Raw genomic sequence first — 25351 nt, forward strand, 5'->3', positions numbered from 1 at the left:
AGTATTATAGTAGTTATATTCTTGTACATAGGAATAGTATTATAGTAGTTATATTCTTGTACATAGGAGCAGTATTATAGTAGTTATATTCTTGTACATAGGAGGTAGTATTATAGTAGTTATATTCTTGTACATATGAGTAGTATTATAGTAGTTATATTCTTGTACATAGGAGTAGTATTATAGTAGTTATATTCTTATACATAGGAGTAGTATTATAGTAGTTATATTCTTGTACATAGGAGTAGTATTATAGTAGTTATATTCTTGTACATAGGGAGTAGTATTATAGTAGTTATATTCTTGTACATAGGAGGTAGTATTATAGTAGTTATATTCTTGTACATAGGGAGTAGTATTATAGTAGTTATATTCTTGTACATAGGGGCAGTATTATAGTAGTTATATTCTTGTACATAGGAGCAGTATTATAGTAGTTATATTCTTATACATAGGAGTAGTATTATAGTAGTTATATTCTTGTACATAGGGGCAGTATTATAGTAGTTATATTCTTGTACATAGGGGCAGTATTATAGTAGTTATATTCTTGTACATAGGAGGTAGTATTATAGTAGTTATATTCTTGTACACAGGAGTAGTATTATAGTAGTTATATTCTTGTACATAGGAGTAGTAGTATAGTAGTTATATTCTTGTACATAGGAGGCAGTATTATAGTAGTTATATTCTTATACATAGGAGCAGTATTATAGTAGTTATATTCTTGTACATAGGAGCAGTATTATAGTAGTTATATTCTTGTACATAGGAGCAGTATTATAGTAGTTATATTCTTGTACATAGGAGCAGTATTATAGTAGTTATATTCTTATACATAGGAGGTAGTATTATAGTAGTTATATTCTTGTACATAGGAGCAGTATTATAGTAGTTATATTCTTGTACATAGGAGTAGTAGTATAGTAGTTATATTCTTGTACATAGGAGGTAGTATTATAGTAGTTATATTCTTATACATAGGAGCAGTATTATAGTAGTTATATTCTTGTACATAGGAGGCAGTATTATAGTAGTTATATTCTTATACATAGGAGCAGTATTATAGTAGTTATATTCTTGTACATAGGAGCAGTATTATAGTAGTTATATTCTTGTACATAGGAGTAGTATTATAGTAGTTATATTCTTGTACATAGGAGTAGTATTATAGTAGTTATATTCTTGTACATAGGAGCAGTATTATAGTAGTTATATTCTTATACATAGGAGGTAGTATTATAGTAGTTATATTCTTGTACATAGGAGCAGTATTATAGTAGTTATATTCTTGTACATAGGAGTAGTCGTATAGTAGTTATATTCTTGTACATAGGAGTAGTATTATAGTAGTTATATTCTTATACATAGGAGGTAGTATTATAGTAGTTATATTCTTGTACATAGGAGCAGTATTATAGTAGTTATATTCTTGTACATAGGAGTAGTATTATAGTAGTTATATTCTTGTATATAGTAGTAGTATTATAGTAGTTATATTCTTGTACATAGGAGTAGTATTATAGTAGTTATATTCTTGTACATAGGAGTAGTATTATAGTAGTTATATTCTTGTATATAGGAGTATTATTATAGTAGTTATATTCTTGTACATAGGAGCAGTATTATAGTAGCTATATTCTTGTACATAGGAGTAGTATTATAGTAGTTATATTCTTGTATATAGTAGTAGTATTATAGTAGTTATATTCTTGTACATAGGAGCAGTATTATAGTAGTTATATTCTTGTACATAGGAGGTAGTATTATAGTAGTTATATTCTTGTACATAGGAGTAGTATTATAGTAGTTATATTCTTGTATATAGGAGTATTATTATAGTAGTTATATTCTTGTACATAGGAGCAGTATTATAGTAGTTATATTCTTGTACATAGGAGCAGTATTATAGTAGTTATATTCTTGTACATAGGAGCAGTATTATAGTAGTTATATTCTTGTACATAGGAGGTAGTATTATAGTAGTTATATTCTTGTACATGGGAGTAGTATTATAGTAGTTATATTCTTGTACATAGGAGGCAGTATTATAGTAGTTATATTCTTGTACATAGGAGCAGTATTATAGTAGTTATATTCTTGTACATAGGAGCAGTATTATAGTAGTTATATTCTTGTACATAGGAGCAGTATTATACTAGTTATATTCTTGTACATAGGAGTAGTATTATAGTAGTTATATTCTTGTACATAGGAGGTAGTATTATAGTAGTTATATTCTTGTACACAGGAGTAGTATTATAGTAGTTATATTCTTGTACATAGGAGTAGTAGTATAGTAGTTATATTCTTGTACATAGGAGGCAGTATTATAGTAGTTATATTCTTATACATAGGAGCAGTATTATAGTAGTTATATTCTTGTACATAGGAGCAGTATTATAGTAGTTATATTCTTGTACATAGGAGCAGTATTATAGTAGTTATATTCTTGTACATAGGAGCAGTATTATAGTAGTTATATTCTTATACATAGGAGGTAGTATTATAGTAGTTATATTCTTGTACATAGGAGCAGTATTATAGTAGTTATATTCTTGTACATAGGAGTAGTAGTATAGTAGTTATATTCTTGTACATAGGAGGTAGTATTATAGTAGTTATATTCTTATACATAGGAGCAGTATTATAGTAGTTATATTCTTGTACATAGGAGGCAGTATTATAGTAGTTATATTCTTATACATAGGAGCAGTATTATAGTAGTTATATTCTTGTACATAGGAGCAGTATTATAGTAGTTATATTCTTGTACATAGGAGTAGTATTATAGTAGTTATATTCTTGTACATAGGAGTAGTATTATAGTAGTTATATTCTTGTACATAGGAGTAGTATTATAGTAGTTATATTCTTGTACATAGGAGCAGTATTATAGTAGTTATATTCTTGTACATAGGAGTAGTATTATAGTAGTTATATTCTTGTACATAGGAGCAGTATTATAGTAGTTATATTCTTATACATAGGAGGTAGTATTATAGTAGTTATATTCTTGTACATAGGAGCAGTATTATAGTAGTTATATTCTTGTACATAGGAGTAGTCGTATAGTAGTTATATTCTTGTACATAGGAGTAGTATTATAGTAGTTATATTCTTATACATAGGAGGTAGTATTATAGTAGTTATATTCTTGTACATAGGAGCAGTATTATAGTAGTTATATTCTTGTACATAGGAGTAGTATTATAGTAGTTATATTCTTGTATATAGTAGTAGTATTATAGTAGTTATATTCTTGTACATAGGAGTAGTATTATAGTAGTTATATTCTTGTACATAGGAGTAGTATTATAGTAGTTATATTCTTGTATATAGGAGTATTATTATAGTAGTTATATTCTTGTACATAGGAGCAGTATTATAGTAGCTATATTCTTGTACATAGGAGTAGTATTATAGTAGTTATATTCTTGTATATAGTAGTAGTATTATAGTAGTTATATTCTTGTACATAGGAGCAGTATTATAGTAGTTATATTCTTGTACATAGGAGTAGTATTATAGTAGTTATATTCTTGTACATAGGAGTAGTATTATAGTAGTTATATTCTTGTATATAGGAGTATTATTATAGTAGTTATATTCTTGTACATAGGAGCAGTATTATAGTAGTTATATTCTTGTACATAGGAGCAGTATTATAGTAGTTATATTCTTGTACATAGGAGCAGTATTATAGTAGTTATATTCTTGTACATAGGAGGTAGTATTATAGTAGTTATATTCTTGTACATAGGAGTAGTATTATAGTAGTTATATTCTTGTACATAGGAGGCAGTATTATAGTAGTTATATTCTTGTACATAGGAGCAGTATTATAGTAGTTATATTCTTGTACATAGGAGCAGTATTATAGTAGTTATATTCTTGTACATAGGAGCAGTATTATAGTAGTTATATTCTTGTACATAGGAGTAGTATTATAGTAGTTATATTCTTGTACATAGGAGTAGTATTATAGTAGTTATATTCTTGTACATAGGAGTAGTATTATAGTAGTTATATTCTTGTACATAGGAGTAGTATTATAGTAGTTATATTCTTGTACATAAGAGCAGTATTATAGTAGTTTCTATTTGGTACATAGGGGCAGTATTTCCATCTGTGCTTCCTCTTGAGGTCATTCTTATTGTCACCATTTAGGTTTCTGCACCAGTGATGTTAATATTGCTAACTTTGATAATAGATAACACCAATCATATTTCATTGGGGTATATGTTTGTTAAATACACACACACACACACACACACACACACACACACACACACACACACACACACACACACACACACACACACGGGGGAGGTCGTTACAGTGTTACTATAGTTATACTGTATCTCCTGCAGTGGAGAGAGGACACGGCTGCTGAGCCCTAGATATACTGTATACTGATAAGTGACAAGTATCTGTAAGCGGCCACTTTGTCATTGTCATCACTTGGACTTGACTGACGTCCTTTGTCTCTATTAGTGGCCGCAGTGTATTTAGTCAGGACTAGTTGTGTATCTGGTGTGCTGTGTATATACAGTATGTGTATATGTGTATATTTGTGTGTGTCTGTTCTTTTTATTCCCCTGTACTATGTAGAGTTTAGTTGCACAAAGTATTGTCACATTTCCCTAATTTTAGATTTTTCCTGCACAAATTAGATCTGCGCTACCACCTGACACTCGCTCATGTCCATGCTCTGTATGAGTTTGGTATCTGGCCGCCATGTTTATGTGTGGCTGGCATTTCCCCGCTTGGCACTTGCCCAGTTTATAAACCACAGGCAATATTTCCTATTCCAGAAATTGATAGCCAGTGACCACGAAGACCGGGCATTCATTGTAGTGTATGTGCCAATCGACAGGGCTTGTGAATCCGCGTAAATCCCTGTGCCAATTCCTGACTACAAACTGATGTTTTCTAATGAGATGAATTTATGGAATTGCTGTTTTTGCAGTTTTCTAAGATTCTAGTCCAGGATCAGTCTGTGTTTTGTAAGATTTGGGCCCCTTGTAAAATGAAGAATTTTCAATAAGATCTCAGCGTCACACCCGGTATCTCTTGTGGATAAAACAAGTAATGTTGTCCAGATTCCCCTGGATTTGTGTCATGGCTGTGGTTGTTTATGTCACTGTTGTGACATTTATCATTACGGTTACCAGGGCCGGCGTGTCAGGACCTGGGAAAGCTCCAGAGTTACCGCAGCCCATTGCGTTTGGGGTTTGGCCGGGGTGTAACATGAGGGGCTGCAGTTGCGCCCGGGCCCAGGAGCCTTATGGCTGTTCCTAATATGTGCAGACTGGTATGTAATGGATAAAACTATTCTAGTTCAGGTGTCTGATACAGACTTTGCATTGGGACCCAGACGTTTTGCCATTACGCCTCTAGGGTTGGGGGATTGCAGCCGGGGCTGTCCGATCTCAGTAGTTGGGTATATTTCTGGAAGATTTCCAGGGACGTTGCAAATATGGAAGCATCACAATGAATCTGACCCGTCCTAGGGCTCAGATATAGTCACACAATCCCTGTGTAAAAGTCTTATCCAGCAGATTCTTTAGGCTTGGGGTAAGGGGGAGTAGAGTGTTACGTGAATCTGTAGTGGGGTCCCATGTCTAAATAGTGACATATATTTTCCAATAGACATTGCCATCTATTACAGTATTAGTATTATTGGACACCAGGCAGCAGCAATGGGCTCTATTGAAATGGTTTACGTTGACCCTCCATTGATCCGGCACAGTTGGATTTTCTCCTCTAGATCCCACCCTTCACAGCAATCATTTCTGTTAGTTCCAACCCTCAATACGCTAAGTAGGTCTCTACTGTCAGGTGGGCGGAGCCTGTCCAAGAGCACTGATGGCTGAGGAACGGTGGGGGCTGGGGAAAAAATTCCCATTATTGCACCAGAATCAATGGAGCGGCATCTATTAAAGGATGCAAAGAGATGGAGGTGGTAAAAGGGGGAGGGGAGGGGGGGGGGGGATTTTGCATATTGTCGCCCCGGTAAACAAATTAACAATTTCTTTTTATCTCTGCTTTTATTTTTCTCCAGGTATTACAGAAACTCGGGAAAGCAGACGAGACAAAAGACGAACAGTTTGAGCAATGCGTGCAAAACTTCAACAAACAGCTGGTGAGTGACAATAAAGCGCCGCGCCATTGTTTACTGGACCAGAAGGGGAGACGCGGAGGAGGCTGTGCCGGCAGTGCTCACCGGGCTGTGCCAAACACTTGGCATCTGGCACTCTGTACATCATCTATAGTAATGTAGGGAGAGGGTAGGAAACTGCGGACATGGAAATCTCCTTTGACATGAGAGACGGGTCTGTCACATCCCTAATGGTCGCCCCTGAACTTCCATTAGTACTGGAGCAATTCCATCAATAATCCTACAGCAAGTACTACCCATGTAAGCAATTGTCTTGGAAAGCTTCATACAAGGCAATTGCTGATGTGCAATAGTTACCAACATGTTCTGCCTTACTATAGACTTTATTTCATTGGACATTATATGAGGGAGTCGCCCCCTGATCCCAACAATGGGGTACGGGCAGAGAGTCGGCCACATATGGTCGGTAACCCTCGAGATCACTGAAGGGTCCTATGGTTTAACCCCACAAATCGACTAGGTTTATATCTAATAGGTAATCCATAGACCTCTATTGGGGGTCCTGTCCTTACGATAGGTCATTAATATTTGATTGTTGGGGGTCTGACACCTGGGACAGTCACAGATCAACTGGTTAATGTGGCCACAGCATTCAGGTGGGCACTGAGTCCTCTTCATTGAATACCCAGCACAACGATGTAAAGTGTATTGAGGCTGTGATGGGTTTTGCAGCTCAGCCTCATTCACTTGAATGGGACTGAGCGGCTGCTGTACCATATGACGATGAATGCAATATCATCAATACAGGGAAGATACAACAAACACACAAAGAAATACAGGGGCTGCAATAAAAATGGGAGTGCACAACAAACAGAAGAGACTGCAGCACTTCAAGCAGCTGATCTGTGGGGGTCCTGGGTGTCTGACCTGCACCCGTCACATATTGATGATCTATCCAAAGGATAGGTTGTAATTATATAAATCCAGGAAGCCCCTGTAATCCCGGCCACAGTTTTTAACCTTTCCTAATCTTCCATTGTTTGCCCTGTTACTTATTATCCCTATAAATTTCTCTGCTTTCCTATTGACATTTCACAACCTGCTGAGAATATAATGTTCTGTGGGTGTAATAAATGTGTCAGGGGGGAATTGATGTCATTGAGGAAAAAATCAGAGCTGGGAAGGAGCCAAAACATGACAATGCAGACAAAGGGTAACAGTCAGACTAATATGCCTGGAGAGGTGTGAACGTAAGGTGCGTACAGCTGAACACGTATCCCTTTAAGTCTGCTCAGTGCAGGGCTCTTTCTCTATATACCTGGAGTGGTGTGAACCTCTGTGCATGCAACTGAATGCGTATCCCTTTGTCTGCTCAGTGCAGGGCTCTTTCTCTGTATACCTGGCATTGGAGTGGTGTGAATGTCGGTGCATGCAACTGAACGCGTATCCCTTTAAGTCTGCTCAGTGCAGGGCTCTTTCTCTATATACCTGGCAGTGGAGTGGTGTGAATGTCGATGCATGCAACTGAACGCGTATCCCTTTAAGTCTGCTCAGTGCAGGGCTCTTTCTCTATATACCTGGCAGTGGAGTGGTGTGAATGTCGGTGCATGCAACTGAACACGTATCCCTTTAAGTCTGCTCAGTGCAGGGCTCTTTCTCTGTTCTCGGCCCCGGAGCTGACATGTGATTGTTGGCAGTGCAATGATTTCATCCAGGAAGCCATGATGTGTCCTGCAGGATGTTTTCATCATAGAAGACACCCAGATAGAACTGACTTACACTCTGAATGTGCAGACGAGATGCTGAGCAAGGACTTGTGGGTCACATCCAGGACAACATCTGGAAGCTGGAATCTCATCAGGGATCCGAGGTGAAGAAAGTGATGAAGATGATGAAATTCAACTCCAGATGGAAGAAAAACATAAAAAACAGCTCACGTGCCGGGGTTGATGGAGACAACGTTGCATTTCTTTTACGATCGTTACGCCATAGTTGTGCTCCGGTGGAATGTGGAGCGTTTCCTAACGTTTCCGGCTGGTATCTTTAGAAATGTTCCAGTCCACGGCTCCAAACACTAGGCAGTCACTTCATCTCAGGTCTCGCTGCCTCCGGATTCCTTCTACTTGGCCACTGACTATGGACATAGAGAATCCCCAAAATAATCCCTATTTGAGAAAACCTGAAGATCTTGGGCGTGGAACATCATAGGGAAGACATGAACGCCAAGCATTAACCATTCCACCTACGGCAGGTTCTCACCCTAATATAAAGGGTCTCCTCTTTGTATCTCTTTCATGACCCCCTTGTATAGAGGAATAGCGGGTGCAGAAGTGCTGGTCCCTCCTGTATTCTAAAGGGCTTATGGTAGGGGCATGTGCTTGGTGTCTGTAGACAGGTTGGGGAGGGGGATGCATGAGCTCACACCTCCCACAGCAAAAGGGTCTTTGAGCTTCCCTCTGTAGGGGCGACCCCCGTTATACGTATATACTCGTGGATATCTGGTGCACGACCTCCATTGTAGACTCAACAACCACGGCTGATACATTAACTGCGAAGTATTTGAGAGGTCGCCAGGTCTTTGCTGATCACAGGCATTAAGGACCCTGATTTTCCGGCAGTGCATGGGTGCCGCCATTTTGGGGAGGACCTTCTCTATAACCGCCCACCTACAGATTAGATCCATTGCATCTGGCCTGGACAACCTGACACACAGGCGGCATTGAGAGCGTGATGTTTTTGTTATCCCCCCCCCCCCCCATGTTTTCTATGCAGCGTGAGTCATTGTTTTTGAGGATGGAGACAAGTTGCCTCCTCTGCCCCCTCAATATCTTCTGTGCGCAGACAAAAGCAAATAACAAGGATGGAGCGAAAATCCCATGAAATGTTTGACTCGTGGCCAGTGGGGGGTCTTCAGCGATAGCGAGGAGACCCCCAGTCCCCCCCCCCCCACTCCAGGTTCTGTATGTGCTGCAGTATTGGAATCAGATGACCCTTGTAGAGCGGAGCTACAGATAGAAAACACATGTGTCTCCCCCGCAGCTGGATGACATACACAACTCTCCTATAGAATCATTATTAACCACTGCCGTGCCAAAGGGCCGCCCCCTGTTTCCACAGAATCCAAAGTACATTGTGTCACAAATGTCCAAACTGCTGGAGACCTGATCCCGACAAATCATTGCAGCCCGGGGACAAACACAATTGAGAATTTCTTATAATCATGCATTCTATGAAGACTCCGAAATATGGAGCCCCTTAAAGACTAAGCGTCCTATATTCTCCTCTGACAAGTTTCTTAATATGTTCCTGTATTTTCTGATGCAGAGCTCCAAATCCCCTGCAGAATTAAATGATAGAAATCTGTCTGCCTGCACCACCACTATGGGGCGCTCAGGAGCTGATTGCATACAATGTATACATTGAACTCCATAATAAATCTGTATTCAGCAAGTTCCTGAGCTCCCCCTAGTGACGGCTGCTGGCGCACACTATTTACACAGGGTTTGGAGCTCTGGATCAGTATAATGTGGAAACCACTATAAAAATAAATGTGAAAAGTTAATCTACTCTAATCTACTAAAAAAATGCTCTTTCCATTGACAACTTTTCTGGAAACGTTGGGTGACCACTATACAGCTTTTCACCCAGCTTACCCAGGAATCCTGACCTGCCCTTCTATGACCGGGCAACTAGGCAGATTTGCCGTTCGGAGGAGCTAACCCTTGGCCGGTCCCACTCTTATCAAACTAGACTTGGGGTACAAGGTGATAAATTGGGCACATTGCCATTGTTTAGCCCCTATTTTTAGTTCCTTTGTACGATGTCATGTGACCGTGATGTGTGGTTATGGCGAGCAGGATATCACAGGCAGGGGACATTGTTACTTTACCATCTGATACATTGTAACAATATTAGTCTGTTTCTTTTGTTTTCTATTTTTGGAACATAACCCCCAATTTTATTTTACAGACAGAAGGCTCAAAACTTCAAAAAGACCTGAGGACGTATCTGGCGTCAGTAAAAGGTAATTCCTGGCAGATGGGAAGAGTTTGCCTTTTATCTATATGTAGCTGCAGATTGATGAGGAGAGAATAAGAGAAGGATCTGCACGAGAACAATCTCCAGACACGGCTGCAGGGCAAATATCAAGCATCTGGGATTCCGTGCTTGCAACAACTGCAGCTCATGCAGGTCTTGTCCCAGCTTTCCCAGACTCCTGAGAGGATATTTTATCTAGTTACCTACCAGTATAGGGAGTGAGGAATGTGTGGCAACATGTCAGCCTAGTCGGTGCAGCACCTTCCAACAAATTGTATAGAAATACACAGTAAGCTCTGCACAAGGAAGGGACTGTACAGATTTCCAGTCATGGCTTCAGAACAAACATTAATCATCTGTACAATCCAGATAGCAGCAATCGCAGCATCTCAACTTTCCCAGACTCCTGATAAGATATTTCATCTAGTTATCTACTAGTTTAGGTAGTGGGGAATGTGTGATGGGGGATAAGTCAGCCCAGTTTATGTAGCACCTTCCAACAAGTTGTATAGAACTACTGTACACTGTAAGCTCTGCACAAGGGTCATATCACTAGTAAGGATTGTGTGGGTACATAGATACACTGGCCTATATATATGGAGATAATAAGAAAAGGTTCTGCTAAAGAACAATTTCCGGTCCTGATTACAGAATAAACCTCAAGCATGTGGCAATCCGGTTCTGGATGCCACCTCTGTGTCCAAAAAAACCAAACCCAAATAGTAAATGGTTAACTGGCTTTGGTTGTCCATTTCGTCAGGTTGTCGGGGACTATTCCCATTGGTCTCACCAGAAATGACCTACTTAGGACCCAGCCAAGTTTTCTTATTGATTACATTATTAAACACGGTTTGATTTTCCATGTCTTTCTATATTTTAAGAAATGGGCCTTATCCCATATCCCATAAATCTATTCTGTATCTAAGCTCCGACTATCACTCCCATCATGCACCAGGGTTGGGGCACAGATCTTATGTTCTCCTCAGGCCTAGTGGAGATTACTGAGCTCATTGTCGCCCCCTGCTGAGTAATTTAGGGGTTGGTCAGTGACTACTATTTGCAGACAAGGATTTCACTTTCCAGGCGGCCTCAGCTGTTGTCCTGTCACTCTCCGCTGACCCACGGGCGTTGAATGGCCGTTCTTTCCTCTGCTTGCTCTGCATTAGTTACAAGTAATTGGATCCTTCCTATTTTCTACTATACGTAGGTGGTGAAACTGGATCTAGACCTTGTGTCTCAGCACACGGGGTAAAAACCAGGCACAGAAATAAGTTATCTCTTCTCGATCAGGGCAGGGGTGCTGCTCATCCAAAGTGGAAAATTCCTTTAAGCAATGCCTATACAGCAGCAGCATACACCAGATTAGTATTATACTATAGCCTATACATTGGTTATACATCAGACCGTATGGCGTAACCTTATACTGTACAGACCGATCCTATTTGTGTTGCCCAGTGTCCTTGTTACACAGACAAGGGGAGGTGCGGATATTATATAGACCTGTATATTGCTGATTTGTTTCCTCTATATATTTAGGTCTCTTATAGTTTATGGGACAAGTCATAGAGACAGTTATAGATAATAGCAGTACCCGCGGCTTCGTCTGCGGAACCCTGACCCCCTGCGCGACCCACCTGTAGCGCCGCGCAGGCTTCTTCCTTTGCCTTGTGTCCACAGCTGCTCCCTTTTCCTCATCTCCCCCCTGGCGCCCGCCAACCCCCTTTTTTCCTACTCACTCCCTCATCTGCTCGCTTCTTTCTCCTACCCCGTGCCCTTTTTCCCCCTTAGCCCCGTGCCCCCTTCCCCCGTGTTACCTACCCCCTTTTTCCACCACCCCATGCCCCCTTCCCTGTCTTACCTACCCAGTGACCCCCTTCCCCCCCCCCCTGACCCTGTGTCACCTTTCCCTCCACCAACCTGTGCCCATGGCCTCACCAAACCCTGGGCTCCCTGTGCACTGATGTCACAGGGGTGCCTATGAGGGCCCCCTCCCACGGCAAGCCATGTGCCCCCATTCCATCTGTGGGCACTGTGGCGGCCCTATCCCCGTCCCCCTTCCAGGGGCCCCCGGGTTTACTTGCCCAGGCCCCCCCATTCCCGCATCCCACACTGGACCGGCAACCTCCTTACTCCCAACACCCCACCCTCTCCCTTCTCAAAGTCCCCTAACTCGCCTGTCATCACAACCCTTCTCCTGCGGCCGAATGACACTGTAGGTAGCCCTGAGCAGACATCGGCGACATCCCCGATGGACATGTAGAGTCCAGAGGCCACCACCTTGCAGGCTCTTGTATATCATAGAAGTATTGTTATGCTGCCACCTAGTGGTCAAACTGCATTATCACTGTTGTATTATAGGACATGCTGCAGGAGCTTTGGGTCACATGGTCGTCCTGTGCAGATCCTCACTATTTTGCTGTTTAGAGCATTTTTGCATTAGGGGTTGTGTTCATGTTCTGGTGCAATGGTGATGCCCAATCAAAGGTGCTGATCATTGGTCCATACAAGTATTGCTGTGCTGCCGCCTAGTGGCCAGACGGTGCTATTAATTGTTAATACATGGTAGTACATCCTGCAGGACCTTTGACTTACAAAAAATAAAAAAAATAAAAATTGTCCCTCTCTGTATTACAGCAATGCACGAAGCCTCCAAGAAACTGACAGAATGCCTGCAGGAGGTCTACGAGCCCGACTGGCCCGGGAGAGATGAGACGAATAAGATTGCAGAGGTGAGGGGGACTTTTTTTTTTTTTTTTTTTTTATTGATTTGAGGTTTTTGCTTCATTTCATCTTGACTTTTCACTTCGACAGCTGATCACTGGGGTGGTGTTGGACCCCAACTCATCTGATGTCATTGATCTATCTTTAGAATAGGTCATCAATATTTTTGGGCTGGAAATCTCCATTATATGTAATTGGCTACAAATTTTAAAGGTTTTTTTCTATGAATATAATGTAATGTGTCATTCTGTCTGCCGTTCTGGTGTATCTAAGCCTCTCCTGTCGGATACAGCCTCTTTTGTCTCTGTCTCTCCAGTGCAGTTAATGACTTTGGTTTTATCGGGTGATTTTCTACAATTTCTATATAAAGTTTATTAGTGGGCGCTTCACTGCTGTATTAAATCATCGGCACCTGATATCAGGATCGGCCGAACTTTGGCGCGGACTGATAAAGTATGTGACCCCCGATCGTCACGAGACCAAATATGCGGTTTGATAAAAATCCAAACATGGGATGAAGCCAAATGTTCTGGGTCTGAGCAATGTGAAGATATTCGAGCAAAGTCTTCTGTTGTATCCGGAGGAGGAATCTTACTGCAGACTCTATACAATGTAACGTGTCTGTTCTTAAAGGGCCACACAGCCCAAAAGACATCACTCCATTAATGATCAGCAGCAGAAAAGAAGGGGCTGAAACTCTCAGTCCTGGGGATAGGAGACTACAAGTAGTGATCAGGAGCCATCTCCTTGTGCTATGCTGTAGCCTGATAACAGGGAGCAGGAGATTGCATTCCCCTCTCCAGTGAGTGTAGAAGATTCTGTTATTTGGGAAAGAACATAGAACTAACAATTGCAATGTTTCCTTGGCCAGAACAACGACCTGCTGTGGACGGATTATCACCAGAAGCTCGTGGACCAGGCCCTCCTGACAATGGACACCTATCTTGGCCAGTTCCCCGATATCAAGGTAAGTGGCCAATAAGGATCATCCGTTATATGTGACCACCTCACCTCTGAGAACTGACCCAGATGACTCTTTCCTTTCCTTTCCCTTCCTTCCTTCCTTCCTTCCTTCCTTCCTTCCTTCCTTCCTTCCTTCCTTCCTTCCTCCCTTCCTTCCTTCCTTCCTTCCTCCCTTCCTTCCTTCCTTCCTTCTTTCCTTTCCTTTCCTTTCCCTTCCTTCCTTCCTTCCTTCCTTCCTTCCTTCCTTCCTTCTTTCCTTCTTTCCTTCCTTCCTTCCTTCCTTCCTTCCCTTCTTTCCCTTCTTTCCCTTCCTCCCTCCTTCCTTCCTTCCTTCCTTCCTTTCTTTCTTCCTTCCTTCCTTCCTTCCTTCCTTCCTTCCTTCCTTCTTTCCTTCCTTCCTTCCTTCTTTCCTTTCTTCCTTCCTTCCTTCCTTCCTTCCTTCCTTCCTTCCTTCCTTCCTTCTTTCCTTTCTTCCTTCCTTCCTTCCTCCCTCCTTCCTTCCTTCCTTCCTTCCTTCTTTCCTTTCCTTTCCCTTCCTTCCTTCCTTTCTCCCGTCCTTCCTTCCTCCCGTCCTTCCTTCCTTTCCTTCCTTCCCTCCCTCCATCCTTCCTTCCTTCCTTCCTTCCTTCCTTCCTTCCTTCCTTTCCCTTCCCTTCCTTTCCTTCCTTCCTTCTTTCCTTTCCCTTCCTTCCTTCCTTCCTTCCTTCCTTCCTTCCTTCCTTCCTTCCTTCCTTCCTTCCTTCCTTCCTTCCTTCTTTCTTTCTCTCACTCCCATCCCCTTTTCCTTATTTCCTTCCCTTCTTCCTCAGATCTCTCCTTCCTTCCTTCTTCTATATTCCATATTGTGACCAGGATAACCGTTCTCGTCTCTTCTTTTCAGTCGCGCATTGCGAAGCGAGGGAGGAAGTTGGTGGATTTCGACAGCGCGAGACATCACTTTGAATCCCTACAAAATGCAAAAAAGAAAGATGAAACAAAAATTGCCAAGGTACGTCCGGATCCTCAGTGCAGTATAGACGGATTCCTCACATCTTGCAGCTGTCTTCCGTAGTAACCATACATTTTCACGGCAGCCTCTGGTTACTTTGGGACTTCCTTTGGTTATTGCTCCGGATTGTGGCAATCTGATGTGGTCACTTTGTCGCTACGTCTCTCGTGGTTGTGATGTCATTGCCTGTAATGACAGGGCTTTCCTTAAATACAAGTTCTGCTTTACGTACAATATTATAGTTGAAAATAACACAAACCTATAAATACTTTATCTCATACTGATCCTGAATTGTATCAGATCTTGTACTCCAGTCACTTCACAAGCTGCAGTCACCATTTTGCTCCTTCTGTCTGCTACTCCTGTGGTCCCCGCTGGTTCAGTATCTGCAGAAGCCTCTGTGGTGTTGCATTGCTAAAGACCACAATATGATTGCAGAACTGTGCATGCAGCTTTGGTTGTGACTGGAGCGAGACATGATGTATCTCAGGAGCAGAGTACATGTAAGCTATGCGGAGTGCCCCTTTAAATCTTCCTCGAGGTGTCTTGTGCATGATGATTAACCCTGATTTGACACAATCCAATGTCTCCACATCCTGGAGTTCTGACTAATGGCTCTTGTTGTTCTCCGCAGTTCTGATTTTGTCTGCACCAATGGTTCTTTCTGTGTGGAAATCTAATAGCTTGTCTCTTGGCATGCGGCACAGGATGGCGACCCCCTGGCACCCGCCGCCCGGTGGCCTCACTCACTGTCACATATTGAAGTCTCTTCTTCTCTTCCTTTTTCTGTCTCTTCTTTCTGTTAATCGCTTGCAGCCCGTGTCGTTGCTTGAAAAGGCCGCACCGCAATGGTGCCAGGGGAAAATACAGGCACATCTGGTTGCCCAGACTAACCTGCTCCGAAACCAGGTGACTCCCTGGATCAGCCCTAACCCTGCATGTGCAGATAGTCAGTGCGTGTCTCCAGAGCTCCGCTCAGTCTCAGCAGCCTAAGAATACATAGCTGCTACCAATACTATAAGATCACCTCCAGGGGCAGTGAGCTGCTGTATCTAAGCCCATCATATGTTATCCTATCTGCCAGGAATCTCGTAATTTTCTCCCAGGCTTTTCTGCAACAAAGGATGAGAACAAAAAAAAATCAAATTCCTTTGCGTCCAAAAATTTCTGCAAAGGCAAAAATTTCCATGGTTTAACCTTGAACTGGCCGCTGCAGACTGAGCTCAGATCTGTGTGTGTGTCGTATTGCTCGAGGAGTGTCACATGACCTCAGTGCCGGATCTCACCAATCTGATACCCATCAACAATGACCTGCATCAAAAATACACAAAAACCTTCATGTGTCAAGTTAAACTTTGCTACAACTTATCCGTTCTATAATTCTCTAAATCAAAAATCCCAACATTTTCAATATCTCTGCTTTCTGTCATTGAATTGGATTCGTCATTGCTTATAGACAGACTGACAATGTGCCTGGTGCCGTCCATCGAAGATTTCTAGTTAGTGATTGTGAGCAGAGATCTTAGACTTGGAGACATTCATTTAAAGTCACAGAACGTCTCTTATACAGGAGATAAGCTTTATGTGCTACAATGTGACATTATGTCAGGAGAGAACTCCCTGTAGCCGCAGTGACCTTGTGTCCTGCCCTGAGTCCTGTCACACTCCAGGTAATTGTGTGTCCGTGGTGTTCAGTAGAGAAGTCTACATTGTATCTTGTGTGTTGTTACATTGCATCTTGTGTGTTGTTACATTGTATCTTGTGTGTTGTTACATTGCATCTTGTGTGTTGTTACACTGTGTCTTGTGTGTTGTTACACTGTGTCTTGTGTGTTGTTACATTGTGTCTTGTGTGTTGTTACATTGTGTCTTGTGTGTTGTTACATTGTATCGTTTTCTGCGGTTACTGATCTTATTTCGAAGCCATATCAGACTCCCATCCTTTGCGCTCTCTAGCTTCCCCTCCTGAACGTCACTTTCCTCAGCATTGGGGAGGAGTAAACAGATATTTTCTAAAGAAATAACGGGAATAAGAATTGTGTAAAATAACAGAGCAGCAGAATCCATTATCATAGGAACGAGAAGAAAAATATTATTATAAAATGACAAAACAAGAAGTTACAAAAATTACCAACTTTTTATTTATTTATTTATTTACAAAATTGGCTCTGGTTGTCTTAAGACAGTATTGGGCCAAGGACAATGGCTGGAGAGAGGCTGCGAGTAACAAGACGACACATTCATTCTCTGTCCCACCCAGGTACAAAGAGACCAATAGGGTTTTGAGAAAAGCCCATGAGGGGAACAAAGAGAACCCTCCACCCTTCATGTGTAAAGTACTGCCCATGACTTTCCTACAGTCACACGAGGGTTCATGTCAGGTGGGGTCAAAGGGCATAGGGTGGGATGGGGGAGGGTCTTAGGGCACTGACCAACTGCCCGACTGTCTAGTCTGTCTTGGGCTTTATACATTGACTATAGGCCCCTGTTGCACATCTCTCCAGCACAGCACACAGAGCACAGCACATCTCTACAGCAGAGCACAGCACACAGAGCACAGCACATCTCTCCCGCAGAGCACAGCACACAGAGCGCAGCACAGCACACAGAGCACAGCACATCTCTCCAGCAGAGCACAGCACACAGAGCACAGCACATCTCTCCAGCACAGCACATCTCTCCAGCACAGCACATCTCTCCAGCAGAGCACAGCACACAGAGCACAGCATACAGGGCACAGCACAGCACACAGAGCACAGTACATCTCTCCAGCAGAGCACAGCACACAGAGCACAGCATACAGGGCACAGCACAGCACACAGAGCACAGAGCACAGTACATCTCTCCAGCAGAGCACAGCACACAGAGCACAGCACATCTCTCCAGCAGAGCACAGAGCACAGCACATCTCTACAGCAGAGCACAGCACACAGAGCACAGCACATCTCTCCAGCAGAGCACAGCACACAGAGCACAGCACATCTCTCCAGCAGAGCACAGAGCACAGCACATCTCTACAGCAGAGCACAGCACACAGAGCACAGCACATCTCTCCAGCAGAGCACAGAGCACAGCACATCTCTCCAGCAGAGCACAGAGCACAGCACATCTCTCCAGGAGAGCACAGCACACAGAGCACAGCACATCTCTCCAGCAGAGCACAGCACATCTCTACAGCAGAGCACAGCACACAGAGCACAGCACATCTCTACAGCAGAGCACAGCACAGCACACAGAGCACAGAACATCTCTACAGCAGAGCACAGCACACAGAGCACAGCATATCTCTCCAGCAGAGCACAGCACACAGAGCACAGCACATCTCTCCAGCAGAGCACAGCACACAGAGCACAGCACATCTCTCCAGCAGAGCGTACCCACAAGCACTGAGAGAGCAATAAATAGAAACATAGACATTTTTAATGTAAGGGACAGAATCCTGGTGACACTTCTTGGTCTCATGTTCTTCCTCTTGTGTTGAGTAGGCCGAGGAAGAGCTGCTAAAATCCCAGAAAGTGTTTGAGGAGATGAATGCCGACTTACAGGAGGAGCTGCCTTCATTATGGAATAGGTAAGTACCAGAGTGTAAGACGCCAGAGTCTAAGGTCGTGTTCAGACAATCTGCAGCTTGTGGTCAATAAGTAGGAACATCCGGTGTGTGAGAAGTGTCTGTCAGTGTCTGGAGCGCTGTGGAGTATGATGGCGCTATACAAGTAAGCAGAAATAAATGAATAAATCTCAGCTTCCTACACCGACACATTGTAACAGACCCTCAGTTGTGTGAGCACAGATAGGACATAAGAGGAGGTCGGCCTTTCACAGACGGCGAGCAGAGGAGCAGCTCAGACACAATAGACCATACATTGGGTTTTTGGATGTTTTTGGCATCCCATACACCGGAGCCGCTTATGGCGAGGGTTAGTCACTAGTTCGGTATTAGGCAGAATATTGGCAGCTGCTCTGGATGTGATCAAGTCCCGGAGCTCATAAAATCTCCAATTCTACGGAAATGACAGCGAATGTTTTTGTTGTATTTGGCAGCCGTGTTGGTTTCTATGTCAACACATTCCAGAGTATTGCGGGGCTGGAGGAGAACTTCCATAAAGAGATGAGTAAGGTAAGACCCCGGCCCCAGATGGGACCCCCAACTCCACATTGTTTGTTTCTGTAACTTTTCAGTGTTTATTGCAGTAATTTATTTTTGATGATAAATTCTTCTCTGGGGCGGCCATATTGGAATACAGTGCAGAGTGTGTGCGCTTTATGGCAGCTGCAATGAATGGGAGTCAATGGACAGAAAAGCATTCATAGACTTAGATGGGCTACAATACCGCTGTGCCATATAATGATAGTGAAGTGGCTCTGCGTGTTCTGTCCCAGTCTGTACGGCAAAGCTGAAAAGTGAATAATAGAAAACAAGGCGTCATCCTGCTGTAACTGCCCTAGTGGTGGGTGCGAGAACTGCAATATTTCTTTTTTGTATAAAATAGCAGCCAAAAAAAATAAAAAATTAAAAAAAAAACAAAACATGAATTAATTTTGCTGAATTTTCTGTTGATAAATTCCTTTTAATTTTTGCAGCTACATCAAAACCTCAATGATGTCATGAAGACACTGGAGACTCAGGAAGGGAAACCTTCCACTAACGCCTATACTGTGAAAGCCCAGCCGAGGTGAGTGGAGGAGTCTGGAGGAGGATGTGGAGTTGTGTCTGGCTCAGTGCTCGGTACTTGGATCCTGAAGGGCATCTGGAGGAATGTTTGGTGCGTTAATGTCCCAGCCCGACTCTGGATATTGGAGTCTGGTGCATTATCTGGAGCAATGTCTTGTGGACTGTCTCTGTATTGTAGAGAGCATTGTCTGGAAGAATTTCTGGAGCATTGTCTGGTGTGTTATCTGGAGTTGAGCATTGTTTGGTGCATTAGCGCACTGACTCCAGACAGTGGTGTAACCTGAAGTCTTGTGGGCCTCGGTGCAATCGTTTTTCTGGAGCCCCCTACCTAATCCCTGCAGCGAGTTTGATGGAGTTTGATCCCCCTTAGTGTGGTTCAGGTAATCTGGGGGTCTCCTTGGTTTATGGGCCAGATAGAAGCTGCAATCTCCATACTGATCCCAGTGCTTATGGGCCCCCTAAGGCTTCTGGTCCCCGGTGCGACTGCACCCCCTCAAGTTACGCCCCTGTTTCAGATATCTGGAATAGTGTCTGGTGTATTTTCTGGAGCAGTATGTGTTGTGTTATCTGGAGCAGTGTCCTGGTGTTTTTTTCCGGAGCATTATCTGGAGTATTAACTGCCATATTTTCTAGACAAGCACCTTGCGCAGCAAATGGGGTGTTGTCTGGAGGGGCGTCTTTAGGTTTTGCGGATTTTTTCCTTGCATTTTCTGGAGCAGTATGTGTTGTTATCTGGAGCAGTACCTGATGTATTTTCTGGAGGAGTGCCATCTGGAAAAGCGTTATCTGGAGCACCTTCCATCTTTTTCCTGTATACTTCTGACTTCTATTGGTCTGGTACCCTAATATGTAATCTGATTCAGCGCGGTCACTTCTGGGTGCGGTTTGTGACTTGACCTCTAGCTCAGGACTGCCTCATCAGCTGACTCCTTGACATTTGGTAGGGGTCTTTGCTCATGGACCCCCCAATGATAAGATCTTGAGTCTCTGAGCCCTTAAAGGTGTACATGCCTTATAATTCCATCTGAAGAGTCATCAGACATATCACCTGCCGCCTTGTATCTGGGTCTGTTTTTGTAAGTGAATCCACAGGATAAATTTGTTTTTTGCTTCCACCTCTTGCATAAGTCACATGTGGGCGGTGGGGGAGGGGGGTTGTCGCAGTCCATGACTCAGACCTCACACCTTAATACACAGCTTACATTTCATGACCCCTTCCCCCCCCCTGGGCAGCTGAGTGCAAGTAGCAGATCAACATCCAAGATGTAGAAGAGAAGTGACAGCAGAACTTTCTAAATGAGATGTTTCATAAAATCCTGGTTTTCTGGTCATTGTCACCTAAGTTTCCCTGACATGCCTCTAACCTAATATCAGGTCCCATACAATATATACAGACGTGACCTCCCTGACCTGGAATTTATTTCCAGACTACAATTTCTCATGAGAGCAATTCAATCCAACATTGCAATATTCTAACAAACCCTAGACAGTTCCTAGAACAACCACCAGGTGGCCACACATAGATACGTATAGGATAAGCATCTCGTGACAGAGTATTGAAAAGCTGCTCATCTCATAGCACACATATATGGACACGTCCAGCCAAGAGCTGCAGGTAAAGTACATATGTAGCGAGCAGTTCCCTTGTGGCCCCCAGGTCCTGGCAGCAGGACCCCCACCATCAGTTTATCACTTAGGACCTGCAGCATAGCACTTGGCCTAGATAAAGGACTCCTCTAAATTGGGGTATCCATAAGTGGGTGCAGCTTTAGGTCTGCCCTGGTAGCCAGTCAGATTGCAGCGCTTATAGGACCTTGTTTTCGGGCAGATTTTTTTTTCAATGGTCGATTTAATTTTTTTAAACGATTCTGAATTTCTTTGCAATAATTTGTTGTAAACTTTTCCAATCATTAAAGTAATTGCCCCCCTGACCCTCCCAACAGAAAGAAAGCAAACCTTTTCTCCCGACTGAAACTAAAGAGGACCAGGTAGTGACCGCAGCGGCATGGCGCCTCGGCGAGGAGCGTGGATAACCATGTGTGTAGTGTGTGACTAATAACATGGCGGCCGCCGTATCCAGCTACGGAAATCTTACATTTACCCCTGGAAATAACCTTAGTTTCCCCCATTGCATGACTGTGGTAGCGCCCAGCCTGAGCTTTGGTCCAATGTCTATGACCTCACTTCTGATATTTGAGGTGCAGGAGGACTCCGTGACGTCACTCGCCAGCTAACTGGGTGGGATATTGAGTTGGTCTATGTCATAACCCATTAATGCGCCTGTTTTAGGTTTTTCTTGGAGTTTGCATGCTTTTATAATGATGGAGATGATCTAATGCAAATTTGCAACCAATGGTAAGTGGTCGTGGCTTGTCACGTAACAGATGCTCCCCAGCACTGGGAGCAACTGCAGGTACAACTTGGTCTTGTCCCTTTGCATGCTCCATTTGATGATATGAACTACAAGGTACATCAGCCTAAAACGTTCCCCCGTTATGACTGTGGTATCTGAAGGTTCATTGGCTGAGACGTTGGTGATCCTAGGACACAGCGCCCCCACAGTCCGGGCAGAGATCTTTTGCGCTTGTGTTTTACTTGTCTATGTTCCTTCCTCAGTGACTCCAGCCCTGCAAAGGCAAATAAGACTCCATCCTCCCCTCCGGATGGACCTCCTGCCGCCAGTACAGAGCCCAAGACCACCAACCATGAGGAACCAGCTGCTGCCGCCTCCTTCTTGGTGGACACCCCATCTGTGGTTGTGTCCAAGTCGCCTTCTCAGGTATCCCAAGACTAAAGTGTCCATCGGTAGCGTTTGTAGGAACATTCTGTGTCTTATTTTGCAGCTGGATTTTCTTGAGGATGTATTTCAGTGTAGAGCTGGTCATAGATGTCCAGATTTCTAGCCTAAAATTCCACCAAAATCTGGTTGGACAAACTTCCAAGTCACCAATGGAGGAAACACAAGTGATTATTCTTATGATGATCCAACTGAAGTCAGTCAGATATGTTGATCTAGTTGTAGGATTCATCTCTTGGTTCTTTTGAATGCCTTTCTTATAAGGGCTAACTCTTGATGTCCATGGCCAGCGCTAAGGTTTTATACATACATTTGTCTAAAGACCTGTCTTATAGACAAATCAGATGAGAACGTTGGAGAAGTCTATGAGTTTGGGTCCCATTGATCCCCCCGATGAATAAAACCTGTTCTCTAAAGGTTTGGGTGGTCTACAAAGCACCATTCATGGATGGGATCATTGAAGTCTCAGCTCATGGACCTCCAAGATGAGGGTAGATGTCGCTGTCCTCAGTCCATCATAATGCCATCACCTTCTGTCTTCCACCATGGGCTTGTCCGTGGATCATTCGTGTTGCCTTCATCATCTGGAGCATTACATGGTGTGATGTCACCAGTTGTAGACCTTCAGGATTTCACTTGATTATCTCCAATAATCAAGTTCTGACTCTCCAATCTCTGACTTCACCTTCTCCTGACCTCCTTCACCCTGTACCGGTGACCGACTGGTGTCTCCACTTTTCCTGCTGCATCTTAGATCTGTTCTTCTGCAGAGCTTGCTGGTGGTCCAGGCTGTAGTGACTGGTGGATCACATTCACATGGTGCGCTGCGCTCGTATAGCTACAGAGTGAATGGAATATTATCTGTACCCCATCACCTTCTATACAATCACTTCTGTGGCTCTATGCAGGTTTTTTTTTGTGAATGTAACTTGGCGTACACTAAAGTGTGTACGTGTCTTCTGCTCACCTGCAAGAAACTACAGTAGATACAATGTAACTAGAGATTCTATCTATCTATCTATCTATCTATCTATCTATCTATCTATCTATCTATCTATCTCCTATCTATCTATCTATCTATCTATCTCCTATCTATCTATCTATCTATCTATCTATCTCCTATCTATCTATCTATCTATCTATCTATCTATCTCCTATCTATCTATCTCCTATCTATCTATCTATCTATCTATCTATCTATCTATCTATCTCCTATCTATTTATCTATCTATCTATCTATCTATCTATCTATCTATCTCCTAATCTATCTCCTATCTATCTATCTATCTATCTATCTATCTATCTTCTATCTATCTATCTATCTATCTATCTATCTATCTATCTATCTATCTTTCTCTAATATGCAGATGACCCAGTAATATGTAACGACAGACATAATTTACTAGCTTTGCTCTCTGCTTTCTCGCCTCTGCGCTCTCCTCCTATTCCTTCTATGTGTCCTGGCAGGATAGTGGGGCCGCCTGCCTTGGCTGCTTGTAAAGGGCACAGGGCTGGAGGCAGTTACTGATCTGCTGAGCACATTGTTTGCGCTGCTGATTTCTCTTCTGCTTCCTTATTCTTCAGAAATCCTCCATTCTGCGACATTGCACATCAGCAGTAATAAGTCACTGCCCGGGGTGAGCGCTGTCATACTGCTCTGCAGCCAGCACTGCTATAACCCGAGGATTGTACAATAAGGAAGCTGTAGAAAGCAGTGTATACACTATATACACCTGAGCTGTGAGGTCACAACATAATGATATAGGAGAGCACTGGCAGAGAGACGGCAGTGGAATTAGTCACTTGTACATGAGCTTTCCATAGGGACAAGGGACAGAAGGGGTCACATTAGGGAGAGACTGGTGCAGGGACATATTAGAACAGACATGTCCTGCTAGGAATTCTGGGTAAGGAATACAAATAAAGAGGAATTTGCTCCTAGCGCCACCTATTGGAAGGAGCGCCCTATAGATTATACACTAAGGTTTTTTTTTTTTGCAAACCAGGTATTAATCTGTGAGTAATAACCAACCACATTGTCTCAAATTTATGCCCTAATGTTTCTTTGACAACCAGCTATTAATCTATAGGACACTCCTTCCAATGGGTGGCCATAGGGACAAGTCTATATTTTGTTTTGAAAGAGCAGCATCGCCACCTGCAGGTACAAAGTGGAATCCATAGAGTTACATTCATGGGTCGTAATCCTCCCTGCCGGCTAGAAACCTCATCAGATAGCTTTGGAGAAATCCATTTCTCTCCTGTCATAGCTCAACATGGAGTGCAGGTTTATTATTTTGTGTCCCCCTCCCCCATTTGTTAGACCCAAGAAAAGGGGGGGGGGGGCAGTGACAACACCTACACAGTTTCTGTCTTAAAGCAAAGTTTATTTATTACAGGGAAACAAGTTGTAACATTTTGTCATTTGTAAAAAATTGCAACATAATTTCTAACAGTAAGAAGGATCCTAAACGTTACATTGTACATGAGCCCAACCAGCTTATACAAAGTGTCCGGAGCCCCGTTCTGTGTCCGCCTGGTGTCCATTTTGCTTTGAATTCTTGTAACTTTATTTGGTTGTGTGTCTGTATTGTCAGTGCATAATAATCATTGATATTTTTAAGGTTCATCCATTGCTGCGGTGACTTCACCTGACATGTGATGGATCCTTAAGTTCTGTGTTGTCTTTTTTTTTTTTGCTAATTATATTTTTGTATATTTGTCCCCTTCCCCTTTTTTTTCTTTTTTTTTGGGTGGGGGGTTGTGTGGATTGTCTTTGCTATTATTTTACTTGCATGTAGCTGAGGAAAGGCCCTCCGGTTCCACCGCCACCAAAACATACGCCTTCCAAGGACATCAAGCAGGAGAATATCATCGGTCTGTTTGATGACAATTTTGTGCCCGAGATAAGTGTGACCACCCCCTCACAGGTCAGCGGCTGCCGCCCACCCCCCTCCACTTACTAACACTTGCATGAGAAGCACAGGAGGTGTCACTTAAGGAGAAGGGACCAGAGGGGATCGGGGACTGTTCACATCCAATGTTCCT

At 42.9% G+C, this 25351-nt stretch overlaps 1 protein-coding gene across 7 annotated transcripts in view; it reads left to right on the top strand.

Annotated features, from left to right (window-relative positions):
- The window catches only part of BIN1 (bridging integrator 1), a 64685-nt gene that overhangs the window by 26757 nt on the left and 12577 nt on the right, over nt 1–25351 (top strand). For 2 of the 7 annotated variants that reach the window (XM_075284684.1, XM_075284687.1), the window contains exons 2-12: nt 6068–6148; nt 10094–10148; nt 12797–12891; nt 13755–13850; nt 14727–14834; nt 15651–15743; nt 18320–18405; nt 18876–18951; nt 19416–19507; nt 21450–21494; nt 22123–22285. In XM_075284684.1, coding sequence (XP_075140785.1) covers nt 6068–6148; nt 10094–10148; nt 12797–12891; nt 13755–13850; nt 14727–14834; nt 15651–15743; nt 18320–18405; nt 18876–18951; nt 19416–19507; nt 21450–21494; nt 22123–22285 — 990 coding nt within the window. Of the gene's footprint in view, nt 1–6067; nt 6149–10093; nt 10149–12796; nt 12892–13754; nt 13851–14726; nt 14835–15650; nt 15744–18319; nt 18406–18875; nt 18952–19415; nt 19508–21449; nt 21495–22122; nt 22286–25104; nt 25234–25351 lie in introns of all 7 variants that reach the window. The other 5 variants (XM_075284680.1, XM_075284681.1, XM_075284683.1 and 2 more) reach the window with 5 other exon arrangements.

This window comes from Leptodactylus fuscus, chromosome 8 (assembly GCF_031893055.1).
Source record: "Leptodactylus fuscus isolate aLepFus1 chromosome 8, aLepFus1.hap2, whole genome shotgun sequence".
Classification (NCBI taxonomy): Eukaryota; Metazoa; Chordata; class Amphibia; order Anura; family Leptodactylidae; genus Leptodactylus; species Leptodactylus fuscus.